The sequence below is a fragment of the Anarrhichthys ocellatus genome, unplaced genomic scaffold, assembly GCF_004355925.1.
Source record: "Anarrhichthys ocellatus isolate YVR2014 unplaced genomic scaffold, GSC_Weel_1.0 scaffold3, whole genome shotgun sequence".
NCBI classification, from domain to species: domain Eukaryota; kingdom Metazoa; phylum Chordata; class Actinopteri; order Perciformes; family Anarhichadidae; genus Anarrhichthys; species Anarrhichthys ocellatus.
This window is the reverse complement of record NW_022280033.1, coordinates 9,220,617-9,246,629: the sequence shown is the minus strand read 5'-3', so window position 1 is coordinate 9,246,629 and position 26,013 is coordinate 9,220,617. Positions and strand designations below refer to the sequence as shown.

Sequence of the window (26,013 nt, the reverse complement as noted above, 5' to 3'; positions counted from 1 at the left end):
GTGTGTGTGTGTGTGTGTGTGTGTGTGTGTGTGTGTGTGTTATTAGAGCTGCTATTGATCTGCTAACTGGGCAGCCATGGGAGGCTCTTTAGCCCTAATCAGTGAAGATAGATGGGCCCCGTGTGTCTGACTGAACGAACCCGGGGGAGAGCAAGAAAACCAGGACCTTAATTACTACCACCTATTTACCTAATGGAACTCTCCTTGTCTCCTCTGCTTGCTATATTGCTAAACTAATTACCTAGCCCCGTTAGCCATCAAACCTACACTACTGCACACACATGACCTTGTGTGTTTCTTTGTCCCTATGTTTCCCATTCTGATCTCCAGTCCCTCAGGTTCGGTCTCTTTATCACTTTTTTTTTTTTCCTCTCTTTTTCTCTTTCTAGGCAATTCCCCTACTGAAGTCAAGGATGAACCACTCCCTTACTCTCTCTCAGGAGCAAATAGGCTGTCTTCTGGCCAATGCCTTCTTCTGCACATTCCCCCGACGCAACTCCCGCAAGTCGGAGTACTGCAATTATCCTGAGATCAACTTCTACAGGTAGAGGCCCGCCATCATTTCAAGAACTTTATAGATACAAAACAATGATCAGTAGCTCACCAGGGTAATGGAGTGAGCTGCAGTCGTTAGTGTTTTATTCACAAAAGGAAATTTGCCCCGTGAGCTTTTCGCCCTTTGTAAGCCATTACTTTAAGCAGGAGACTTGGTAGATCTTAGACTCAGATATGAATCCTGAGGTTGCCTCATTGCTTCAAGAGGAAGCTTACGATGCTGTCGTACAGGAGCAGGATTGGAGTCATTGACAGCATCACACTTTTTTCTGGTTCTAAATGATTGTTGAACATCCCGTGTTGCCCAGGTTTTATTGGCATAATAGACTTCAGCCGCAGTACGTGTGCATAAAATACATTCAAAGATAAGTATTACTGTAGTTTGATTATATCTATTACAAACTGGTAGAATTCTGATTGAGCTCTGTTTTTAGTGATCCTACCATTCAGAGGAAACTGATTTCCATAAGGGGGCACTACTGCCTTGAAAACCTTAATAGATGAGTTCTATTACTCAGCTTTGACTCATTTAGTGTCCAGTACGTTTACACACAGTAATCTGGGCCGGTGGATCTAGCTGTTAAACAAAGTCACAGCATGTGGTATCTCATTTGTTCTTTTGTCGAAGAGCATATTTCTGTTTTTGTATAGTTGTAAGATTAGTGCCTGCTGTACAGTGACCGCCCCTGTCACCTCATAGCCTTGAGGACGGGACTGTGGGCAGAGAGTCTCTTTGAGCTCCATGTTTCTGTTATGCCTTTATGAGTGGGAGGGAGATTCAGAGCCAGAGTGTTACATTTGTGTTTGCTGTGTCTACCCACTCAGAACCAGTGGTCTGTTAAGAAAGCCTGGGATGGCTAATTGAAACAAACTGTTTGAATATACTTCTTTTTTAAAGGCACTGCACACCTATCTATCTGTCACTGGCTTCTCACTATCTGGAGCAGTCATGTTATTTGGAACGGAGGGAGGTGATGCATGAAGGCAGTCAAGTCTATATTCTTGTGTCTGAAGTACACAAGCTCTATTCCAGTATTTATGGACTGTGAGCACCTCAGCACACACTGACTTGACATTGTCCAGATATCACCTCAACTCAATTTCCCTGCGTTTCTTTGAGGCACCATCTCCTCGTTAGTGATGTGTGATCACTTCCGGTGTTGTTGCCCTACAAGCTGGAGATGTCATTGTGGCGATACCTTATTTTGATAGTGCAGATTATAAAGGTTAGCTTTAATACTATATCATTTTTATATTCCCTGCAATCTGCATGGCCTCTAACTGCTATCCAGAGTCTAATTAGCCATCTGCTTTCCCTCGGGGGTCGAGCAGTATTATTTTATGAATCCCAGGAATGGTCATATTGATCATGTGTGATTTCCCCCCCACCCCCTTCAACTCCCCTATTTTATCTGAATCTTAATCGTACTCGCACAATCAGTCATCTGTATGGGTGCATGTGCTTCCACATCAAATGTTAGTGGCACGCTAAGTGAAGGGAGCTCTGTAATAATGTAAGCATTGATTCCAGCTGCAGGGCTGGCTGTTCAGACCCATGCCAGCGCTCGGTTTGCCTGCCTGCCTTCACTATTAGCATTTCTGCCGGCAGTGAAATACAGGAAAGAGCAAGAGGGGGAAAAAAAGTCTTGGTGTTTCTGAGAAGATGAGACAAGACGACCAGTGCTGTCTAAAATGGGCCCTGGATCGTTACTGGCCCTCCCTTTCCCCCTGTAATTGAGGGAGTGTCCGTCACTTTGCTTATCGGCTACAGTAGCGCTCTGTCTCTCTGCAAGCAATCTGCTGATTGCTGTTTTGGCAGAACTGTCAAGGTTTGTCCTCAGTTAAGTGATGGATAGATTCGAGGAAGAGGAAAGAAGGCAGACATCTCTTTAGCTTCTTTCCCTCCGTATGAGCAGATGACGTAGGAAGCCTGTTTAGCAGTTTAGTCAAGAACGAAAGCTCATTATTAAGAAATATATCTTCTGTTTTTGTTCCTGAACCAAGTGACCACAAGTTAGCCTACCTCATTTGCAGGGAAACAGCCTTATTGGTATTATTAAAACTGTCAGAAATCCTCTGTCTCCTGGTGCACATTATGTAGGAGGTAAGGTTACAGTGGATAGGAACCAAGTAATTAATATAACTTTTGATATGCTGGAATTGCCGAATATATTTGTTTTGTTTCTCTCACTGAAGAACTTTTAGTGCATTGCATTTTCATTTAATTTGCCCCCTCTGTTTTTGTTTCTTTACTGGTCTGGGCAGAACGTGGCAGGAGGGAAAATGAATGCTTAACAGTGATTAATCATCGGCGTAGGTCGCTTTTTAATGGAAGGAGAGTACCAGTATGGGATGATTTTAAAATGTCCCCCCAATGCTCTCTCTCTTTTCTCTCGCTCTCTCCCTCCTTGTCCCTTTCCTCAGTCCACCCTAGTTTTAATGGTAACTCTAAAGAAGTGAAACACGGCCTCGGGCATTCCCATTGTATGAAGGACAGAGGTAGATGGGAGAGACATTAAGCCAGTTTAAATGCTTGACCTCACTCCTGACATGTTGTGGCATGGTTGTGCACTGAGCTATAGATAATGCATCTGAGTGAAACATCCATGTCTCTCATCTGCTGAAACACATTACGTTTTAATTTAATATCAACACAAATATATATTTTAAGTAGCACATACTCTATTCAACAAAGTCTCTTCTAAACTAAAATTCTCATTTGCTTTCTTTTTCAGGTTATTTGAAGGTTCTTCACCAAGAAAAATTGAGAAATTGAAAACTCTGCTGTGTTACTTCAGGAGAGTTACACAGACCAGTAAGCATTAATGATACCCCACATCATCTCTGTAATGCTCTCCCATGTTTTTCAGTTGAAGAACATTTGTTTATTTTTGTGTCTCTATTTTCCTTTTTTAGAGCCCACGGGTCTTGTTACATTCACAAGACAAACACTGACCACTCCTCCTAACTGGGAAAGGTATTACTTTCAACTCTACTTCATTATTCATTAAATGACTTAATGACAAACGACGATCCATATTAAAGGACATTTGTTTTTCAAATGTGTCCAATATTTATTGATGCTATGTTTTGGGTCAGTAAATATTCTTTTTATGGACAGTGACTCTTTACATTTGGTTGAATTGTATCAAAAGATGTGAATGTCCCCACCACTTGAATGAACATATCTGAATGTGTCGATGTGGTCTGAGTGGCGTAAGGACCGCGCTATCAACATCAACACATCACGGTTCCTTTGCTGCTCATGTGCACAGCTGATCGTTATCACTCCGTCCTAAGAAAGTTCCTACAAAGTAATGACTTGAACAGTTTCAGGTGATATGTGTTATTGTATTTATTGCATTAGATCAGTTTACTTTTAGTACATGCACACTTTCCTGGAGCAAGTTGCGGCTTCACCTCCTTAGCATTGAATTAGTTTATTGTTTTAATACAGTGAATTAATCATTGGTCAAAGAATAACTGAACGTTTTGCTGTCTTTTTTTGTCAAGTTCCGAGACTCTGCTGAAGCGGCTTCACATCACTTGTGAAGGGACGATTGAGGATGATGGATACGGGATGCTGCAGGTAGGAATTTGTTTGCATGTTTTGCACCAAACGTCAAGTATAACTAATTATTCAGCCTGGCATATTTAAGGTATATTTTCATGACAGTGCCCCCCAATCTTTGTAAAAAGATTCCCCTTTTAAATGATTTCCTTTTCTAACTATAAACTCAACGTGGAAATTGTTTGGGCAGATTTGAAATAGCGTACCTGTTTTGCATTGGTAGTGGTCAAACCCAATAAACATGTCTCTGACCATCACCACGCCTTTTGTGAAGCTTTCAAAAGTCAAAGAGTCTCACTTGTCTGAATAGTTCTCCACAACCTCCCGACAATCTAAATCTGGTATATGATTTTTGTGTATCTGGGTAAATTGTTGGCTTTATTTCTGCATTGATTCACCCCATCTCCTCGCTCCCCTCAGTTTTCAAGGACGGCTGGTGTTCTTTTTTAACTCTAGCTGACAGCTGATTTTTACACTTGAGTAGTTCAGAGGAGGCAAGGGTGGAGGAGTAGACCCTGGGGTGGGGGGGTGAGGGAAAAGGAGGCACATGGAGGAAAAGATGACGAGGGTGAGCCATCTCACTGGGGCGACCCAGTGGGCCAGGAGTCCTCTCGGAGGATTGATGGCTACCTCAGCGGGCTGGGCGCTGGCTGTGTGTTGAGTTTTCATAGAGCAGAGTGGGCTGTCATTCTGTCAGGAGGTGAAATTGAAGGGTGAGGTCGGGGGGGGGGGTCAGAGGTGAACCTGTGAAGGAGGTGAGAAGTTGAGCGACTGGTTAGACGACATACACACATGCAGACACACTCACGTTCACACAGATTGACGCAGCTGTGGGCCAGTGAGCAGAACCCTCACCCCTGACAGCCTGTTTGAATAGCAGCATTTTGATTGAATACACTTTCCTCGTATCCATGCCACAAAAAAAAGGAGTGGGCATGAAGCTCCAGGATCACACCAAGATATTTGGCTAAAATATCCATTGAGTTTGAGGCTCCAAAAACCAGATAATGATTAATCTGCTCACAGTTTTTTCCATAAACCCATCACGTATATCTATCTATTACACACATTTTGGATCCGTGAATTCCTTGTTAATTATTGACCATCATATACATCGATACCGATATATCTGCAATGAGCTTATATCGACCAATATGTTGGCCCAGCTCATTGTGAACAATGTAATTGTAAAATCATCTTTCATCCTTTGGACTACAGGTTGTACTTCCCATTATCAGAATAAAGGATAACAAATATTAAGTACCCACTTGTTTTTACAAACCAAAGCTGGAGTGTTTCCTCTCTCCCTGTGGATACATCACTATATAGTGAGACCACACAGGGAATACCAATCCACTTATCCCATATTTAAAGATGGAGGCAGTCTGCAGACATTCATGCAGATTCTGCATTACTGCTCATCATCAACTGAAGATTTCAAAGATATTTTAACTATCTCTTTAGATTCTATGCGAGTTGTTCTGCTATGATTTCCTGATTTGATTATTCACTAGCAGGAAGCAGTGCAGAGATCCTTGGACATGTATCTGTGTTAAATGACCACAATGGATGACAGATAATAAGTAGACACTAATAGAGTAATATGTTCATGTAATGGGAGTGACAGTAGCTAAACCTCACAGTTCTTCTCAAATGCATAGAATGGGCAAGACGATATATTATTGTTGCTGAATCAAGGTTTGTGTTGTTGTGAATATACCTGAGGTATTTTGGACCATTTTGGTTAACTCTTCACTTTTTTCTCTTGTAATATTCTTTCATTAGGTGGACTTTGCAAACAGGTTAGTTGGTGGAGGAGTAACAGGACATGGTCTGGTCCAGGAAGAGATCAGGTTCCTCATCAACCCTGAACTCATTGTCTCGCGCCTCTTTACTGAAGCTTTGGAATACAATGAATGCCTCATCGTCACAGGTACGTAGTCACACACGTGCATAATACATATTTTCATATTCTACTTTGCATGGCATTAATTACTGGGCGTCTTGAAAAATCGTTTCACTTTTACTAAACCAAATGAAATCAATACCGGTGTACACCAGGGAACAATTTTATCGACTAATTACATTTAAAAACAAGAAAGAGCACACTGCGCTTTTCACTTTCCTTTGTTTTATTCAGAGCTCCATGTTTCATGGATGCTTCTTTTACTGAACTCGATCTGGTCCTTCCTTTGCGGTTTCCCTGACTTCGCTTCATGTGTTGTTGACAAATGGGATAAAGCAGAAATGTAGTGTCAACAAAGGAGAAGTCATATTTCAGAATAGAAATATGTAGAGTACAACAAATATACAAACACATATCAGAGTAGTATATAATAAATTCATATGAAATAAGTAACCACAGAACAATATTGAGGTAAGTCAAGAATTCAAAAACAATTCAAGTAACGGCATATGAAATACAATACCTTATATAAGTTCTTGTTCTTTGAGGTTTGGTTGGCTCAGAGGATTCCTAATAAGCAGACAGACGGCAGCTTCTGTGTGGCCTGAGTCTGCAGGACTGGAGGTTGCTCTCCAATTATCATGGCGTCACAATGCTCAGCCTCATCAGGAAAGCTGCAGTGATGGGACCCTTGAGTAGTTGTAATGAATTGTATTCTCGGCAATAAGTCAAGCAGCTTTCTAAGTGAATTGGCTTCGCTCATTTTTTGATGTCATGGGCAGAATCTCTGCCAAGTGGCGAGTGTGTTTTGGTGACCTCAAGAGTGCCTCTGCTTTTTACAAATGATGAAGTTTGTGTGGTTTTATCGGCCTGTAACCTCTAGCACCCACTTATGCTGGTTGCATCTGTGTATGAAATGAGTCAGCACCACACATATCTCACATGTCTTTCTAGTATTACACATAAAATTGGCTAAACTTGTGTGTTTTTTTTCATCTCCCAGTTATTTTCACTCATTCATTGAGCCCCGTGTGTTTATTGGGCTCCATTCATTTCATCCCCCGTCTTTCTATCCAGTAACGGTGTAAATCCATTGCATTGATTCACTTGTGACTGCCCAGTTATCCTTCATTCCTCTACAGCAGAGTTGCTCTATTTTTCAACCTCCAACTCACTCTGCTTGGGTCAACCTCTCTAAGTGTTCTGCCCTCTCACTCGCCTCCCTCCTCCTCCTCTGGCCCTCCTCCCTCTGGTCAAAGTAAGGGCTAACGCAGATTAAAATCATGGAAGCACGCATTTAATACAATACCCCATGTGCAGGTACTGCCAAAAAAATGAATTAACATAAATGTTGGGGTGGACACAATGTGATCGCTAATGTGTGATTTCATTCAATCAAATACACACATGTTGATACCTTCATTATCTTTGTTTGTAGTGTCATTGCAGAGTATGGAGAAGTTACATCTCATTGCCCCTTCACCCCGTTTCAAAATATCCTCCGTTGAGTCAGTTGATTGCTACTTGCATCATATTTATTTTATTGCTACTTTATCTAGCTTGACAAGCAAATATTTAACATACACTCGTCCTGCTTTGGTGCCTGTATCTCACAGGGGCATTAAAATGAGCCTTCAGATTTGCTTTTGATGACACAAGAGGCATCATTATCCGGTTTGATAAATCCATCTGTTTGACATGAGTGCATGTATTATAACTTGGCTGCGCCTGCAGAAACTCAAATATAGATGGTTCTCCCAAATGTCTGCGCTTCATTGATTCTGTTGATTCTTTGAACTTGTGCCTAGCAAGAGAGACACGTGCTCGGGTTGAGTACCGAACTCAGGACTTTTAAGGGTACAGACCGAATTACTTCTGATTTATGTTGAATCAATCAGTGCTCAATTTGGGTACTTGAGACCGCACCTTGGTGAGAGAGTAACTTGGGACTATAGAGAGAAATAAAGAGAGTGGGAGTACGTCACCGCTGCAGCTTTTTCAAGTCACAGTGAGTCAGGGCAATGGCGAGCCAAAAGCGGTTCTAAGGGTGGGGGTTACACTTTCCAAAACTCGACGCAGACAACGCTCGCTGCCGTGCTTGTAATGCGAAATGCAAAGCTGGCCAGGGCAACACGTCTCGCATGTGCTTCCTCCGAGAGACACATGACAGCGCTCTCAAGCCATGTCCTGTTGACAGACTGTGATAGGCTGGAGGTTGTAGGGATGGGTTTGGGAGAGGGAGGTACAGAGCAGTTTTATTTTGTGTGGTCTGTGTCAAATGTAATGAATAAATAATGTTGAAATTGGCTTTTTTTTTTTTTTACAACTGAAATTACACTTTTGTTATTACAGAGAGAGTAAAGTACTGAAAAAAAGGAAAAGTTGGGTACCAGTATTGGTTATAATGTGAACGGTACCCAACCCGAACATGAACAAACAAAACAGGACGAGACGAGGAGTTTGCGTGGTATATCTGCACCTTGCATATCTGCTACTGTGCATTGCTTGTTGCACATAGTCTGGTTGGAACAGCAGAGTAAAGAAAAGGAAGAACCAACGTGGTGTTATCACCCCTGATCCACAGTGGTCATACCACAAAGCACACACACACAACCAGTGCTGTTCAGTCAGTGTTAAAATGGACTTCTGTCTTGTTCAGTACGTCTCTCTTGTCTGGCGCCATGTTATCTTCTCTGGAACTCCCATCCCTTCTAAGTCACCTTCAGTGGTTAGTCATCGTCGTCCTCCCTGCCTCCCATCATTCTGCCTCCCTCCCTCTACCCCTCCTCTCCACTTAACTTTATTACATTTGGACAGAAAGGAATTTATTGCCCAACTAAGGTCATTGCTCCACTAATGGAATGGCCAGTTACGCCATAGATTCATTTAAACCTTGCAGAATATTCCTTGCACGCATTCAGTGTTTCCTCTTAAAGTCTAGTCTTTATTTCTAGACTCTCTTCTTCCGTCTTTGTTTTTCCTCTTCGGTCGAGTTAATCGTATGTCTTTGTCTTTAGAGGTGTCTTAACATTGGGTCTTTCAGTGCATTTGGAACTTATACGTCACATCAGTTTTTGTCCATAGGCGTTTCCGTATCGGAAGTTAGAGGGACACGATGTAATCTTGTGATGGAAGCCTGTATGCCAGGAGGCTTTCATGGGCGGTTGCCAGGATAAATAGGATCAAGGTGAAGGACAGCTCTGTTGATGGAGGAAGCGATACGGGTAGCCGGTTGTTTGACGTTAAGAGTCACTAATGTAGAAAAAAACTTTGAATGGATGTTTAAAATAAATGTTTAATTTGTTCATTCAGCCTAAGCTTTATTTAGTCATTTGCCCAGTTGTTGTTGGGTTATGTCTTGGCTCCAGAACAGGCCATTATCTATGTCATACTTTTACATAGAAAGGCACAAATCAAAAATCATCATTCACACTTAGACTTCAAGTATTAGCAGATGGTACATGCTTAAAATGAAATGAAGTCAATTTTGAGAAAGTAAAAGCAGCGTTTAATTACTGCTCTTCAAGAGATACTTTCAAGAAAAGACATTTAGCATTGCTTTTAAAATACATTTGATCTTCTCTTTCAGTAGCATACGTGACTCTGCCAGTACATACAGGAAAACCTCAATGGCTATATGAATCAAGTGTTAAGCACCTGCTCTTCATTGAGGTGCAGTAAAACTTCCTCGTCCCTAACGCATAATGTTTGGAGACTTTAATAGGCATCGCTTTCAGAATTGAACAGCTGTATTTGCATTTATGAAATCTTTGGATCTCTAACCGTGAGCTCACACCAGTATGGTATATAAAGAAGTTAACTTCTTAATGACAGACTTGTGTTACCCTGTCGGCTAATGAATGAGTCAGGAGTGTTTCATGTTTTGAAAGCATTTTGGGAATGTGGCCAAGGTTAGCTTCTTCTTCTGTTCCAACCATTTCTTCATATTATGGCTGAAAGCTTTTTATTTAAAAGCCCAAAGCGGATTACTTATTAAATCAATGGCCTTTATTTATGACAATCCAATACAAGCTGATACTGTGTACTCACATGGGGAGCGCAGAAAGCACTAAATGTGATTTAAGAAATAAGGCGCTGAAACGGATTTAGGCCCTCTGGGTGCTCTGACTGCTGAATACTGAGTAATGTCTTCTTTTTTTTTTCTACTTTCTTTCTTGTTCCGTAGGTACTGAACGGTACAGTAAATATTCTGGCTATGCTGAGAGTTTCAAATGGAAGGACAGCCACAAGGACGAGACTGCCAGGTATTTTTTCCTCACGTAGTACTGTTTGGTCAGTCAGAAAAAGTTGATGTGTGGATGTTTTAAATCATTGTCAATTCCATCTCTCTTCTTTTTTTTTCTTTTTTTTTTCCCAGGGATGACTGGCAGAGACGATGTACAGAGATAGTGGCCATTGATGCTCTTAAATTCAGACACTTCCTTGAGCAGTTTCTCCCTGAGAAGATGATCAGAGAACTCAACAAGGTGAGAGAGAGATTATGAATCCCACTGCTGTTCCTGGCAAAGCCTGTTCTGCGTAGCATTTAAGGAGCTAGGACTGGCCAGGTGTCTATGTTCGCCGAGGTACCGGTCAATGCCTAACCCTAACCAATCGACTCCGCCTCAACCAGGTGTGCAGGGCGGGTCTTTCCAAAAAATTCTGTGGGATTCATAATAACGCGCGAGAGAGATATTCTTGTCTGTTTGCACATAGATTGACCTGTGTAAAAGTATAGTTGGTTTACATACATTATTAAACAATCCTCAAACAAATGTGAGAAAAATACAAAGTCAACTCTTCCAAAAGATGTTGTCAGTAAGTGACGTATAGGATAATGCTGGACATTATGCTGTGAGTAAAAGCTCATAGGGGTGAACTTTGACATATCATTAGGGACCACCTGCAAAGATATTCGTTTAAGGCTCGGTGATCTGTCACACCACTGAATTGATCTCAGCGCTACCGACAGCTGACACCCAGCCGCTGCTCTGTAGCCAGATACACAATGGGGAAAAACAGTTGGCTCACTTCTATTTTTTGTTTTATTTGGACGGTGTGTTTGGCTAACCGCTAAAAATATAACAGAACGACCAGTATAAGATTGTATAAAGTGTATTATATGACAACTTAGAGCTTGCTTTCATACAAAGATGCTTGTTTTTGAGTTTGAATGTAGTGTTTTTGACAATGCTTTGCAGCTCGGGGTCTTATTGTTTTAATTAAACAGTTAACAAATCTAGTTTTCTACTTTTTCTGTTGAGGAATTAGGCAAAACATTATGCACCTGTGGGCACTTTCAAAGGCTTTATTGCAATTCACCACTGTGACTTTTTGATGTTCAGCCCACATTAGACCAACCAAACTGAAACCAACACTGCTGTATACTGTACATCTCAATACAGCACCCACAGTTCTAATATATTGTACAAATAGAACGTAGAAAAATATTGAAAACGTTTCTCTTGTGTCTATTTCCTCCCCACCTTCCCTTCCTCCCACTCCCTGTGCATGTATCCCAGGCATACTGTGGATTCTTCAGACACAACGCAGACAGCAAGCCCCTCTCTGCAGTAGCCACAGGCAACTGGGGCTGTGGGGCTTTTGGTGGAGACACACGGCTCAAAGGTATCGTTAGCTGAATTACAAACATGTATCCAGATAGATTGTGTATAACAACAGGTGTGAAGAAATAAAGCTCTTTCACACACCAGAGCTGAAATGGTACCACTGATATAGGCCAGGAGATGCGTAATATTCCTTACGTTAAAATATGAACCGTGGATTCTCAAGCAGGAGGTAAATATAAGCAGCTCAGATGGACTGCTTGTCGCAGCCATTGAAGCTCCTGCTCTCGCCCATTCTCCTCTGGTCAATTAGTAGCTCTCCCAGGGTGTCACTCACCTGTCCCGTCCCCCCCTTTATTGATCAGCTGACACACATTTATGTTTTCCATTAAAAGGGCAATTGATTACAGGGAGCGGACACCGTAAATCCAGGCTGATGCAGTTCTCTGCGGGCTTACACTACATCACTCTTCACAAGCAGAGGCCCCTGACTGTCCCCTCCAGTAAACCACACTGCACAGTTGTTTTTTTCTAGTCAATGTCTTTAAACATTTTAATTAACTGTTATGTTGATCATTCTTATCATTAATGGGGGCTGTGCTTTACTAAAACCCAAATCTTCTCATGAATGTCCTTCATTATTAATGTGATTGGAATAGCATAGGTATGTTTTTTTGTACAGTTTCATTTAGAACTGAAGCTGTTAATTTCCTCTGCAGCACACTATGAATAGATCCCCTGGATTTGACAAAGTCCCTGAGGATGATATTAGCTTTCGGGGACCCCCGCCCTTTAGCCCTGGAATTAGCATAGCCGGTATTTTTAGACGGCAATAACTGTATTTTACATCACAGTCCCGAAGCTGAACTGAGATGTGGTAGTTACATAATGCCAAGCTGTTATGTTGTTGTTAAGATTATAGACCTTTTGCAAATTATGTTCGTTTTGTGTGTTTTAATCTGGAATCCATTATGTTAAATATTTAAAGGTGTTAAGACCCAATTTGCAAGGGCTAAAAGATTGAGTGCTGTTGATGAGGCTATGCTAGCAGTGGTGGATTATTTACTCTTCTGATACAAATTGCTCCTGTCACTCGCGTTCTTTTCTGCCAGAAGCCCTACCTTATCCAGCTTATTGACCAATTACTTCCTTTCCTCAGCTTCTTTTCAGCGGTCAATTACACATTTATGATTGCATTCTGAAACTGAAGGATACTAATGATGCTAATATGGTAAATTGGTGTTGCCTGGATTTCTCTTTAGCTTCTCACCCTCTCACTTTCTCAGCCCTGATTCAGTTGATGGCTGCAGCAGAGGCCGGGAGAGACGTGGCGTACTTCACATTTGGAGATGCTCAGCTCATGAGGGATGTTCATGAAATACACACTTTCCTCACTGAGAGACAAGTCACCGTCGGTAAGACTCGCACACAAATGTTTTTAGTCTTTTTGTTTCGGGAGTTAGACTCTCTAGTCACTAAATTGCATAACAAACATGAATGGAAATGATACCAGCCGCTGTTAGGAGTGTGGGGCTCATGAGGCTCGTACAGCACACGGAGGTTGTTCCTTGCTGGCGTCATTACAGAGACAGTATGCATAAATAACAGAATGCAGTCCATCTCAATGTTAAGTTATTCCACCTCGTGGGCCATCTCTGTTCCTCAGCCCATCCATTCAGCCTCAGCCGCAGAGTGGATTACTGCCTGAGCTGACCCAAGCCATTTATTGAAGCCTTTCAGAGAAATTCCCCTCTAGCCATCCATTTCCTAAAGTGGAGCTACAGAGAAAAAGCTGACAACTTGTGTGCGTGTGTGCGTGTGCTTGATTTATAAATGAGCCCGAACACGCTTTCATTTTTCTTTTTTCTTCTGGTTCAGTTTCTGTCTCTCTTGCTTGTACTGTGACGACCTGTTTATTCTATGAGTCCACATTTTCTCATAAATCCTGTTTTTATCTCCCTTTTATTCCTTTCTTCTCTTGACCCCTGCACCATCCCCTCTCTCTATCTTCACCTCTCTTCTTTTCTCTTCCAGGGAGGCTGTACTACCTTCTAAACCAGTACTCCAGTTTGATGTGCAAGAATTGCCGCACGACGCGACCTGACGTCAGTCTCTACGGTTTCATCTATAAGAGAGTCTCTTCCCCTGCGGCTGCCGACGCCCCAGACTCTGCTAAGGATTCTGGGACGTCCTCTCTCACATCAGACTCTCATTAATACGGACAGAGCTGCAACTTAACCTCCCTCCCTCTGTCTCTACGTGTAAAAGAGACTCCAGGTTCCGAAAAAGCCTCAATGTGCTCTCAGCCTTGTGCTTACAATCACATTTTCTCTCACACACTCTCCCTTTAATTTTGTGATCCCAACATAAACTACCAAACACAGTTTTGCCTTTCTCGTTGGTGGTATTATAGGAGCCTCGTAGTATGTCACCTACATGTGGTGAAATGTTTCAGAGACTTATAGCAATAGTAAATCCTGGTTGCTGTTAGGCCTTTCTTTAGTCTAAATGTGATGTGGAATTATTTAGTTTTTACACCAATTACAAATATTGCCAAATATTCATCATATGCATGGTTGTGGACACTTCATTGTTAATAATCCAGGACATGATGATCATCCCTAGTTATCTTGTCCTATATTGTGTTTGCTTCTGTTGTGGATGAGTTGTCTTCTCTATTTGCCATATCCAGGCTGTGGTGATGTTCCTGAATGCAGAGAGATGATGAGATGCCATACTGTAGTCTATGCATGGGTAACATTTATTTATCAAATATTCTACAAACATATGCTGCTCTTTTATATCCCCTAGGATGTAGATGTTCAACTCACATATTGTCCTTATTTTAATATGAGTCAAAACCAACTATAACATTTCACCAGTATGAGAATCATCTCGGATGAAACGGATGCGTTTAATTTATGCTGATTTTCATCTTCATACCTTTGATTATATTCTGAGTAACATAATCATTTTCAAATATATTTGCTGTTAAGCACAGCAATATTACTGTACTTTATATACAAATTAATAAACGGGAAGGAGATAAAGAAATGGTTGCACGCAAAATATTATTTTTGTTAATGTTTTTACTCAACTTTTACTTTGGCGATGTTTTTTATTCTTTACTGTATTTTCTGATTGACAGTGTGGGTTCTATTTAATGATGGGTTCATAAATAAAATGAAAGGCTGTAAATGTCTTGCATAGTAGTGTATTTTGGTTTTTTAGGTTGTACTCTTTATTATCTTTTCTTAATTAAAGTATGTCCTGTTAAAATGGTATTCTCTGCTGAAATCATTATGATTTACTGCCTGATGATCAAAGGATCACCAATACAAGCAACACTTTTGCAAAATAATATGGGGACCAGCTGTTTATTGGTTGCATATCCTCGCTTCAGTTCACTCTCACCTTTTGATGTAAACCAAAAAAAAATGTCAAGAGGCCATTCTGCTGTATTTTCAGTATGTAGTTTATTTACATCAGAATATGATGGTAATGTAATTATTCATAGATAATATAGAAATAATTATTTCAGGAAATTAATGTCTCGTGCATGTTTGTAGTTGTGCCTCGGCGCCACAGATTTGTCACGTAATTTCACATAATCATACATTATTTAATCATATGGAAATGTGATTGATTTTTGTGATAGCACGTGTACCAAGGGCTTTCACACAAATTTAATTCGTCCTCCAAACATGCTTTATTAGATGAATTACAGCTCCTAACTACCCTCATGATGTGGACTTCCATAAATGGGGTGCAGGCTTGGCTAGGGTAAGTGGATTACACATTATCTGCTTTTCCCGCTCTTTGTACTGAGGCCGGCAATGAGCTGTGGTCTCAAAACAAAAGTCGATGTGGTTTGGCAGGCCTGACTGTTGATGGCTGCTGTGAGCCGGGGTCACCTGGACATGAACTTTATTTGGGTTACTGGTGCCTCCTGGATTTATTGACTGAATGTGCCAGCCAAATCCAGCAAATGAATAACCATAGTCAACAACAACGATGACATATTTAGACTTATTCATATATAAAAAACAATTTATGTCAACAAAAATAGAAGGTTAGAGAGATTGTCACTTGTTTAATTTCCCGCTGGTCCAGTTTTGGCCTGTCTAGTGATGTAATTATTCTAAAACAGAATGTAATTTAACGCTGAGCCTGGAATGTTACCCAGCGGCACAGGTCTTTTCATCGATAAACACTCTTAATAAAACGCCAAAAAGCAACTGGTCTTCACTCCATCTTTGTCAGGCGGTGAAATCACTGCAACAAAATGGCATTTCAGTTCATAATTGCCTGACCCTACGTTCTCCAGGTCAGCCGGAGACCAGCAGCAAACACGAATGCAAATAATGAAAAAGGAGGAACTCTGTCAGGAAACACTGAGCATGACTGTGGTTTGTTTTAGACTCAATGCATAGTGAATATGTTCTTGACGTGGGTTTGCTTTTATTGTTTGCTTGTATAAAGTGTGCTGTGCATTATGTAAATACATATTTTAATGGTTACATTTTATATTTTGCTGTTGTTGAAAGGGGAGACATAATGATGTTCTAATTCATGTGATGCTCTGATATTTAGACCTACACCGTTCTGTCTTTTAGATCCTCTTGCAGCTCTTGCCCACTCCATTTTCCCCTTTCCAGGGTTGTGTTTGTCATGATTGATAATACTGTTCATTCTGTGCCAGCAAGTATGAATGATGAAAATCTAGATGAGGAGGAGAGACGGAGAGGTTGGGGAGGGAGGAATGACAGAGGGAGGGAGGGAGAGAGGGCCAATTATCTTATTGTTTAACCCACTCAAGGTAGAAGCCCATCAATCTGAAACCACTTGCTCAAATGACTCATGTTCAGCCTTTATAAAAGTTTAATTGCCTTATATAATTAACACTGAGGGGAAAGACGTATGCGTGATGTAACTTAGAGGGAAAAATGACTTGTCTGGATGAGAAGTGTGTGCAGGGACTCAGAGTACGGTAAGTAGTCTGATTATAACATTGGTTGCTGTTACAAATAATACTGCACAAACACAATAATACATCTTTTTATTTTTAATCACTTAAGAAAAAAAAATGCATAAAAAGATATTTAAGTTTGATGATTCTTTTCCTTTCTCTGTTTCCCTGAGATGGTGTGTTGGTCCGTTACCTGTGCATCGCCAGCACCTTTGTGTGCAGCAGGGTGCTCGCTGTGCACAGGAAGCACCACCTGACACGCGGGGGGCGTGTCAAGCCACTCGGAGCTGTCACCTTCACTGATACCTGTCCTGTTTACATCCTGCGGCGATGACAATAAGAGTCTAAGGTAAATGTAATGTAAAGAAGTAAAACGTGGGTGACATTTGAAACCACTGTGCTATTTCCGGTGATACCGCGCGAAACGCAGAGACTAGGGGGGGATTATGAGGATTTATGTTGACGTTAAGGGATTAGTGGTCAAGGGGAAATAGACCCAGGATGAAGTAGGCAAAGATTCGGCATTGATTTCATCACTGTAGCTTGAAGAAGCGTGTAAAGCATCCTGCAGGAAAAGGTGAGAAAGTTAGTAGCGGTAGACGCTGCAGCGGCAGACCGTCATACTTTGGCTGTTCGCGGCGCTTCTTGCAGCTGCAGCGACTTTGTGCAGAAACAAACGCGCAGGCCGTTACGTGGCCGTATTTAGTCTTGCAGAGGTGTTATACGTTGCTTCGGTCAGTGGAAAGCCCATTCATGACGTGCGCAATTATAGTGCGATATATGCGCTCTGCCTCTGTGCGTAACGTACAATTTAAGCAGCTGAAATATTTTTTGATGCGTCACATTCAGAAATACCTCATTCAGAGGTTGTTTGTAATACACCATCAAACCCATTAATGCACACATTGTTGACTCTCTCTAACCCCCAACTTTCTCTTTGCCTCTCTCTAGCTATGAGTCAGTTTCGGGCGTTAGCGGGTGTGCTGAGGGGTGGGTGTGTTGGAGGGAGTCAGTGGCTGCGATGGTGTGGAGGTGTCCCGGCCAGGCGCTGGGTTGATCCCAGGAGAGGCTGCTCCTCCGGGGCCGGGCCTGTTCTCTCCGCGGTGGTCAGCAGCCCCAGCTATGTGGAGGAGATGTACTTTGCCTGGCTGGAGGATCATAAAAACGTCCACGAGGTAATAGTGCAACATGTGCCATATCTTCCCACATTACAGAATAAGAGATGACAATGTAAAATTGAACGTGTTTTTGCCCATGAATGGATATTTTTAGAGGGAACACACAGAGTTGGGTGGGAGTGGGTTTAGCAGCTACATTACCATAAACTGCTGTTGCCAGTGTTGGTCTTGAAAAGGGCACTTATTAAATGCGCTGGTAGCTCAGATGCCTGGGGCATCTATAAAATAGAGGCTACTGCTGCAATGTCTTGGATTCCTGTCCAGTGTTTCTCTGTCCTGTCATCCTCCAACCTAGCAGTCAGTAAGCAGCAGGGATACTCCTCCTCCGTGTTTGAGATGGACCTGTTTGCCTCTGCTGGATCTGTCTTTCTGTGTGTTCTAGTCTTGGGACACCTTCTTCCGTAACATCCAGGCCTCCAGTCCGTCTGGCGAGGCAGGTGAGAGACGCCCTTCCGCTCTGCTCCAGGGACGAGGGCTGTCCCACTCACCAGACATGGCACAGAAAGTGGTGGAGGACCACCTGGCCGTGCACAGCCTCATTAGAGCCTACCAGGTACTCCACACTCACCCGGCCCAGCTGTGACAGACACACACACACACACACACACACACACACACATCAGCTTGTATAATGTACATTTATTTTATTCACAAATTAAAAGATTGATCACATATCTCATGGGCATCTGTTTAAATTGTAATGCCGTGTCTGTGTACAGAATTAAGATGTCATCTACCCCGAGCCACAACTCGACGTGTGTGTGAAAAATGCATCAAACAAAATCCACTCAACTTGCCTAAACAGATGCATCTGGCAATGAAAGCTGTTTATACTCTGTGTCCTTGTATTAAAAGGAATATACAATTTGTTTGTCCCTGCACGAGGTTATGCAAATTGCAAGATTACCTCTAACCTACTTACCCTTGCTGCTTTTTGAAAACTGGAAATATCAAAGAGATTACTTAAACAAAACAGGAGGTAACATTTCCCCTCGACCTCAAATTAATTCGAAGAACTATCTGAGGGATTTATTAAATTCTGTCTTTTGGCAAAGGCATCACTTTTATTCCCAGTTTGATGCAATCCTGGTGTGTGTGTGTGTGTGTGCGCGTGTGTGTGCGCGTGTGTGTGTGTGCGTGTGCGTGTGTGCGCGCGCGCACCCACACGTACATGGACATAAAAGCTCTCCCATGGGGCTCTTTTCTCAGAAAAGCTGACCTATAGCTGAGTGTTAGCTTATTCTCCAGCTGTTCACACTCGGCATCATAATGGTAGTCCCTTGCTGAATCTTATTCTCTCCTACCTGTCACTTTCGCTTTACTTTACCTGATTCTCCTCAACTCTTCTATTCTCCCTCCTCCTTCACATCTTTGTCTGTCTCTCTGTGTAGATTCGTGGTCACCATGTTGCCCAGTTAGACCCTCTGGGAATCCTGGAGGCTGACTTGGACTCCTTTGTTCCCTCTGACCTGATCACTACCATCGATAAATTAAGTGAGCCTCACAACACCAGCAATCACACCAGAGACATCCAGATCACAAAAGACTACCAAAAATCTAAATTGTGAATAAAAGAAGATTTTCATGATGTCTTGAGTAGATTATCTTCATAGTTTTTCATTTACTCAAGTAGTTTCATAACCATAGGCTCCATGAAACACATGTAAATCAGGCTGTATCATTTAAACAATACACGTCACAGTAAAATGTTTTGTCATGTAAATACAGGTCTACAGTAATACTTGTACATTTTCTGTATTAGGCTTTGTGCGGATATTGTATAGAACTCCCTATCTTATCCCCCATTCCTAACTAACGGCAAATAGACATAACCCACAGGCGGTAAATATGCTAATTAGATTCCTACTATAGAAGTCCTTCCTTCTAATTACCTCAGGATACTTGTTGTGCTTACATATTTCAGTCATAAGCATATTATTCTCATTTGCGGTTTTACTTCAAAAGCTTAATTTGCCATTTATAATGGAAATATCTGGATTTAAATGTTTCCTCTTAATTACAATAACATTTTTTATCCCATTGAGGGTTTGTACAGTACATACATGTGCATCTATACACACATTATACACAACCAGGGTTGCAGAACTCATCATCAGACTCTAGAGTGTAAGTGGTATTTCAGTATAAAAGGCCCCATCATGTTTCCCCGCCAAGTCTGTACAGTATACGGGCTGGTCAGCCTCATGCTGTCATTAATCTCAGGCCAAGCTTTTGTCATTCTCCATTTCATTTAGCAGACTGACGATCGGGGGATGCGGGACGGCCACTGAAGGCAATTGAAGGCTACAGTAATAGCTAGTAAAGAGGCGAGAGAGAGAGAGAGACATTGTTTCTGTTATCAGTGTGTCAGGACATAGCGTTGCATTATGTATTGTTACCAGGGCTAAAGCTCCCTAATGAAAGCTAATGACAGCCTCCGTGGCCCCTTATTTGGTCAGCTGATAGTACAAGAGTCTATTCTTGGCCCCCTTTGTCTTTGCTGTGTTCCTAATATGATTTGCACCTGTCTCCTCTTATGTTGCCTGCGATCTTGAGCTTGACCAGCTCTCTCAGGTGGGCTTTGTCAGCACTGAAACTTATGTGGGTCCTCTGATACGGGTGTTGTATCTCCACAGGTCCTGCTATTGTACTGTCTATAAACACGTCCTGGAAATTGTTTTTATTTCATAACCAAGCTATATTTTCGATAGTTTTTGTCATCAAAAACAAATTTACTTGGATCAAGATGTAAGTTAATTCACTGCATGTTTGCAGGGAGCATGACTGTCCTATTCATAAAAAAAAGGTCCAGTCCAAAAAGTGATTATGCTACCCTTTCAATAAGATTGCAGCCTCAGTTAAGGCTGCAGGTAATAATTATATTTATGATCAAAACAACTTATTTGTTGGTTATTATTTTTTCAAATCAATGCATTCATTATTTTGGCTATAAAATGTTAAAAAGTTGTGCTTGTTTTGCCCACCAACAGTCTGAAACTTCACAATGTTAAATTTACAATGCTTGGATTGTCACTGGAATAGTTCTCCTTGTAAGCTGGCAGCTTCCCTCCTCTACAGTGTGGTACTGCACAAAAACATGATAGCAATTGATACATATCAATAATTAAAAAAACACCAACTATAATTTGTGAGGGAGATTCTTTTTGGCAAGACTTGGAATACGTGTTAGTTTTGTCTCAAAAGTCTGAAGCAAACCTGTGTTTCACACGGTGTTTATCGTAGGTTTCTACGGTCTTGATGAATCTGACTTGGATAGAAGCTTTCAACTTCCCCCCACCTCCTTCATCGGAGGAGGAGACAACACTCTTCCTCTTAAAGAGATCATACGCAGACTAGAGGTATTATATTTGTTTACATGTGTTAATGATGGGGGGGGGGGGGAAGCCGTAAAACTATACCATGCTATTTGTTTATCTCTTCTTTTTCAGGCATCGTACTGTGGTCACATAGGAGTTGAATTCATGTTCATTAACTACGTGGACCAGTGTCAGTGGATTCGTCAGAAATTTGAGACTCCGGGAATCATGCAGTTCACTAATGCTGAGAAGAGGACTTTGCTCGCCCGTCTGGTCAGATCCACACGGTCAGCAGTGAATAAACATCTACTGACTTCCACTTTGATGACGGCACAATACCTCACTTTTAGTTATAGCTCACATCAGAGCCTCACATAACATTAACACAACTCTTGCACATGCATATATTTGGCGAGATAAACACCCTATTCTTAATGTGAGCTAATTTTCATCTTTGATGAATGATCTCGAGAGTTACTGGAGTTTCCTAGAAGTGATCTGTCTATTGTTAATGTGTATACACTTCTTATTATATCCTTGCTTGTACTATGCTGTTGCAGGGTTATCATTCCTATTAACACACACACACACACATTGGTCCAGAAATACATAAGCTAAATTCTTGAGTACAAGTTCTCTAAACCATCACAGTTTTGTTCTCATAATAATTGTCTGTACAGCGTATTTACCATCAATACCAGTCAGTGTAATCTGTATCATCAGTTGTGCAGAAAAACATCCGTGAACCCTACATCTGAACATTTTTTTATGCCCAGCTTTGAGGACTTCCTGGCCAGAAAGTGGTCATCAGAGAAACGTTTTGGTCTGGAGGGCTGTGAAGTGCTCATCCCTGCCCTTAAAACCATGATTGACAAGTCGAGCGCTGCTGGCATCGACAGCGTGATCATGGGGATGCCTCATCGGTACCGTGTATAACACATTTCCTCACATCTCAGCTCAATCTGTGCACACAGCTGATTCTTGCCCTTCCATATTTGATATAGGGGTCGACTGAATGTGTTGGCCAACGTGATCCGTAAGGACCTGGATCAAATCTTCTGTCAGTTTGACCCCAAGTTGGAGGCTGCTGATGAGGTGAGGGAACAGTGTGGAAAAGTATCAGAGGAAAGCATTCTGGAGGTGCTTTATTTCATAACCTTTCTCTACACCTGTAGGGGTCAGGTGATGTTAAATACCACCTTGGGATGTACCATGAGAGGACTAACCGCGAGACAGACAAGAACATCACTCTGTCACTCATGGCGAACCCCTCCCACCTAGAGGCAGTGGATCCAGTGGTTCAGGGCAAGGCCAAAGCCGAGCAGTTCTACAGAGGAGACACTCAAGGAAAGAAGGTAACTCTTATTGTACTGGATACATGGTGGCTTAGTTTCTTTTTGGTGCTGTAAATGTAGATTTCCATTAGCGTTACGTTGTGTCCTGTTAAGTCTATGATGTCCTTTTTACAGGTGATGTCCATCTTGATTCATGGCGACGCTGCTTTTGCTGGACAAGGAGTTGTGTATGAGACTTTCCACCTGAGTGAGCTCCCCTCCTACACCACACATGGTACAATCCATGTGGTGGTCAACAACCAGGTATTGGAGTGTTTGGTGTCATGGGACCTGATACAATTACCAGAATGCATATATTTTGTAATGTACTCGCATGTTATGGCAGTCATACTCATCTAATACTAATGATATCACTGTTACTACTATATATTTAGTACTTCTGCAACTATTAATAATTGGGGCTGGACAATAATTCACTATCGTCTGTCAACTGAAGGTGTAATCATATCGTTTTATTGATTCATACAAATCTGTTGTTTAAATTAATTATACCAAGAAAACTCTGAAGTAAAAACTAACAAAATGAACTGTTAAACGTTTTGTTTTAGACATATTAAGATATTTTACAATGTTAGTCATAACACATATGGGTATTTCGTTGTACTGAACATGATTTCATTAAATGTGCATGTGGCTCTCAATGATTTGGTGTGTGATTGTTGCCTCTCAGATTGGCTTCACCACAGACCCTCGAGTGGCCCGCTCCTCCCCCTATCCCACCGATGTGGCTCGGGTTGTCAATGCACCCATCTTCCATGTGAATGCCGACGACCCCGAGGCTGTCATGTACGTGTGTCGGGTGGCTGCAGAGTGGAGGAGCACCTTCAACAAGGATGTGGTCATTGACCTGGTTAGTCACAGCCATGTCTTAATGGATTATCAGGAAACACAATTATAAGTGCACACTTAGACATGATTCCTGCGTGTGTATTTACAGGTTTGTTACAGGCGGTTTGGCCATAATGAGATGGACGAGCCCATGTTCACCCAGCCGCTGATGTACAAACAGATCCTTCGGCAGCAGCATGTGCTGAAAAAGTACTCTGACAGGCTCATTGCGGAGGGAGTGGTGACACTGCAGGAATTTGAGGTTTGTGATCTAATGCTGTTTGCTCTTATTATATATACTGTATATTACTGTATACTGTTTTATTTGGCATCAGGACTAAGTGCATTAAATCATGCTCAGATATTACCCTAGCCTTCGAGTAAATATGTTGCGCCAGCAGTGCTGTATTTGATTTTCAATTTACTGCCTCAGTTCAATCACCTAGCCTCACAATCCCTCACATAGAGAATATATTGCTCAATGAAGTTGAAATACACCTCAGATTCTTGCGCCATTCAATGGAATTGCTCAGGCTCTTCATCCAAAACAGAAACTTTGATTGTAACATCCATTCTGAACATTTTTTTTACAGCACGATGTCAGAGAAATACTTCCTGGCTTTTGATGGAGATTGTTTTCTGTTGTGCTATTTGGACTCATCTGAAATATAGCAAAGCAGAACCATTACTGCCGGTGGAGACTTCTCTCCTCTAATATTTCTCTCTCTCTCTCTTGTGTTCTCTTTCTTGTCTCATTTACACACAGTGTTGGTCACCTGTAGTCCTTTAATTGAAGTAATTAAACTGTGCATCAGTTAATATGTGGCGTTTGGCATTGGTTGCAGGAAGAAGTTGCCAAATATGACGAGATATGTGAGGAGGCATACACAAGCTCCAAGGATGAAAAGATTTTACACATTCGACACTGGCTCGACTCCCCCTGGCCAGGTAAATTGTTCCTTTGCAATCCAGTAATTCAAATTAAGAAAAAAAATCTTTTGATTGACTCCCTTTTCTGTGGATACTTTCTGTTCCTGCTGGAGTGAAGCTGTCTCACTCTCTTTCTCTCTCTGTAGATTTCTTCACAGCTGAGGGAGAGCCCAGGAGCATGAGCTGTGTCCCCACAGGACTGGATGAGGAGGTCCTGCAGCACATTGGCCAGACAGCCAGCTCAGTGCCTCTGGAAGACTTTCAGATCCATGCTGGTGAGTTTAGTACCTTTGTGCTGGAGAATGGAGCAGGCAGACTATCTGATGACAGTAGTCCTACTGATATGCCTTGCTAGAAATCTACACAATGACAGAAGAACATTACTGCAGGATACGAGATACAAACTGCCGAATGATCAAGATCCTTAAAATACTTAAACCTCAGTGCCACGATTACTTAATTTGTTGTCTGCAGGGATGATATCAAGTCAATTAAAGGAGTTCACCTGTAAACACATCCTTTCCTAACAGCAGGTGTTTAGCCTGCATAGCTGATTTGGTGCACACTATAACTATTAAGCCTGCCACAAGGGTTTTTAATGTTATTTATGACACAGTGCGTCAGTCCATTACGTTTTACACTCGCTTCCCCAGTGCTCTCCTAAGAAATCCCTTGGTTTCATTTTTGTTCGTGTGTGTGTGTGTGTGTGTGTGTGTGTGTGTGTGTGTGTGTGTGTGTGTGTGTGTTCTCCAGGTGTGTCTCGTATCCTGCGTGGCCGAGCTGACCTGGTGAAGAATCGGCAGATGGACTGGGCTCTAGGAGAGTACATGGCCTTTGGTTCCCTTCTCAAAGATGGCGTTCATGTACGACTCAGTGGGCAGGATGTAGAGCGGGGCACCTTTAGGTGAGTCCATGTCAACCCAACTGAAAGAGTAAGTGTAGCCAGTGAATAAACAGACCATTTTAGGAATATTGATTTTTACCGTTTATTGCTTGAGAGTCCTTGTGAAGTCATTGTCTCGTCACTCGCTGAATGAACTCACTTACTGGGTCACACATTAGCTTTGTCTTTCCTTACAAGGCGTGTTGCTAATTGGTGCTAAACAAACTTAGAGCTAAATCATATCGAGATGAACTTGAATTATCTTTTCATAATTCAACAAAGGTGTTGTCTGGAGTGCATTGGTAGCCCAATGATTACAGCGCATGACGTAATTTAACCGCATCGTCATTTTTATTCTGGCCTCGGGACCTTTGTTGCATGTCACAACCCCCCTCTCTCCCTCTCTCCCCCATTTTTACGCTATCCTCTCTTAAATAAAGGCAAAAATGGCAAAATAATAATCTAAAAAATCAAACTAAAAAAGTGTTGCCCAAAATTAATAAAAGGAGTTGTTTACTCATGAAGAGTTTTTTAAATTTTTTATTTAATGTACAACACTGGATCGTTATTGGAAAATATTTTTAACATTGAGATATTGATTTCAACTAGCCACCCAGCCTAACAATGACTTGAATCGATATTGCCTCAAATGTATTGTTTTGAAATAAAATTGGCTCATTTGTTGAGTCTGTTGGGGTCAGCCTGCCTGACTGGACATTAAGGGTAAATCGCCTAGAAATGGTGAATTAAGTAATTGTGGGGGGGGAAGGGTGTCTGACAGACAGGAGACGTCAGCACAGTCTCCTGGGAACTGTGAGGCCCACGTGGTGTTGTCATGGTATGGAGGGACGAGTGACACATGAACAAAACCAGCTCCCCCTTTCACCGTGCCTGTCTCATCTGTCCCCTATCATTTCTCCACCAGCCCATCTTCACTGACACCCCCCCCCCCCC

At 41.8% G+C, this 26,013-nt stretch overlaps 2 protein-coding genes across 7 annotated transcripts in view; both read left to right on the top strand.

Moving 5' to 3' along the window:
- Positions 1-14,003, top strand: part of parga (poly (ADP-ribose) glycohydrolase a) — a 22,890-nt gene extending 8,887 nt beyond the window's left edge. For all 3 annotated transcript variants that reach the window (XM_031877805.1, XM_031877797.1, XM_031877815.1), the window contains exons 9-18: positions 390-544; positions 3,291-3,370; positions 3,472-3,532; positions 4,069-4,144; positions 5,912-6,059; positions 10,219-10,297; positions 10,411-10,519; positions 11,555-11,660; positions 12,886-13,014; positions 13,634-14,003. In XM_031877805.1, the coding sequence (XP_031733665.1) occupies positions 390-544; positions 3,291-3,370; positions 3,472-3,532; positions 4,069-4,144; positions 5,912-6,059; positions 10,219-10,297; positions 10,411-10,519; positions 11,555-11,660; positions 12,886-13,014; positions 13,634-13,815 (1,125 nt within the window). In that variant the 3' untranslated portion in view covers positions 13,816-14,003. The remainder of the gene's footprint in view (positions 1-389; positions 545-3,290; positions 3,371-3,471; positions 3,533-4,068; positions 4,145-5,911; positions 6,060-10,218; positions 10,298-10,410; positions 10,520-11,554; positions 11,661-12,885; positions 13,015-13,633) is intronic.
- A 2,566-nt stretch (positions 14,004-16,569) lies between these two features.
- The window catches only part of ogdhl (oxoglutarate dehydrogenase L), a 16,196-nt gene continuing 6,752 nt past the window's right edge, over positions 16,570-26,013 (top strand). For 2 of the 4 annotated variants that reach the window (XM_031839562.1, XM_031839583.1), the window contains exons 1-14: positions 17,162-17,743; positions 18,129-18,299; positions 19,138-19,240; positions 20,990-21,105; positions 21,196-21,350; positions 21,840-21,986; positions 22,068-22,158; positions 22,239-22,418; positions 22,533-22,661; positions 23,089-23,268; positions 23,356-23,508; positions 24,092-24,194; positions 24,323-24,451; positions 24,930-25,080. In XM_031839562.1, the coding sequence (XP_031695422.1) occupies positions 17,465-17,743; positions 18,129-18,299; positions 19,138-19,240; positions 20,990-21,105; positions 21,196-21,350; positions 21,840-21,986; positions 22,068-22,158; positions 22,239-22,418; positions 22,533-22,661; positions 23,089-23,268; positions 23,356-23,508; positions 24,092-24,194; positions 24,323-24,451; positions 24,930-25,080 (2,087 nt within the window). In that variant the 5' untranslated portion in view covers positions 17,162-17,464. The other 2 variants (XM_031839567.1, XM_031839574.1) reach the window with 2 other exon arrangements.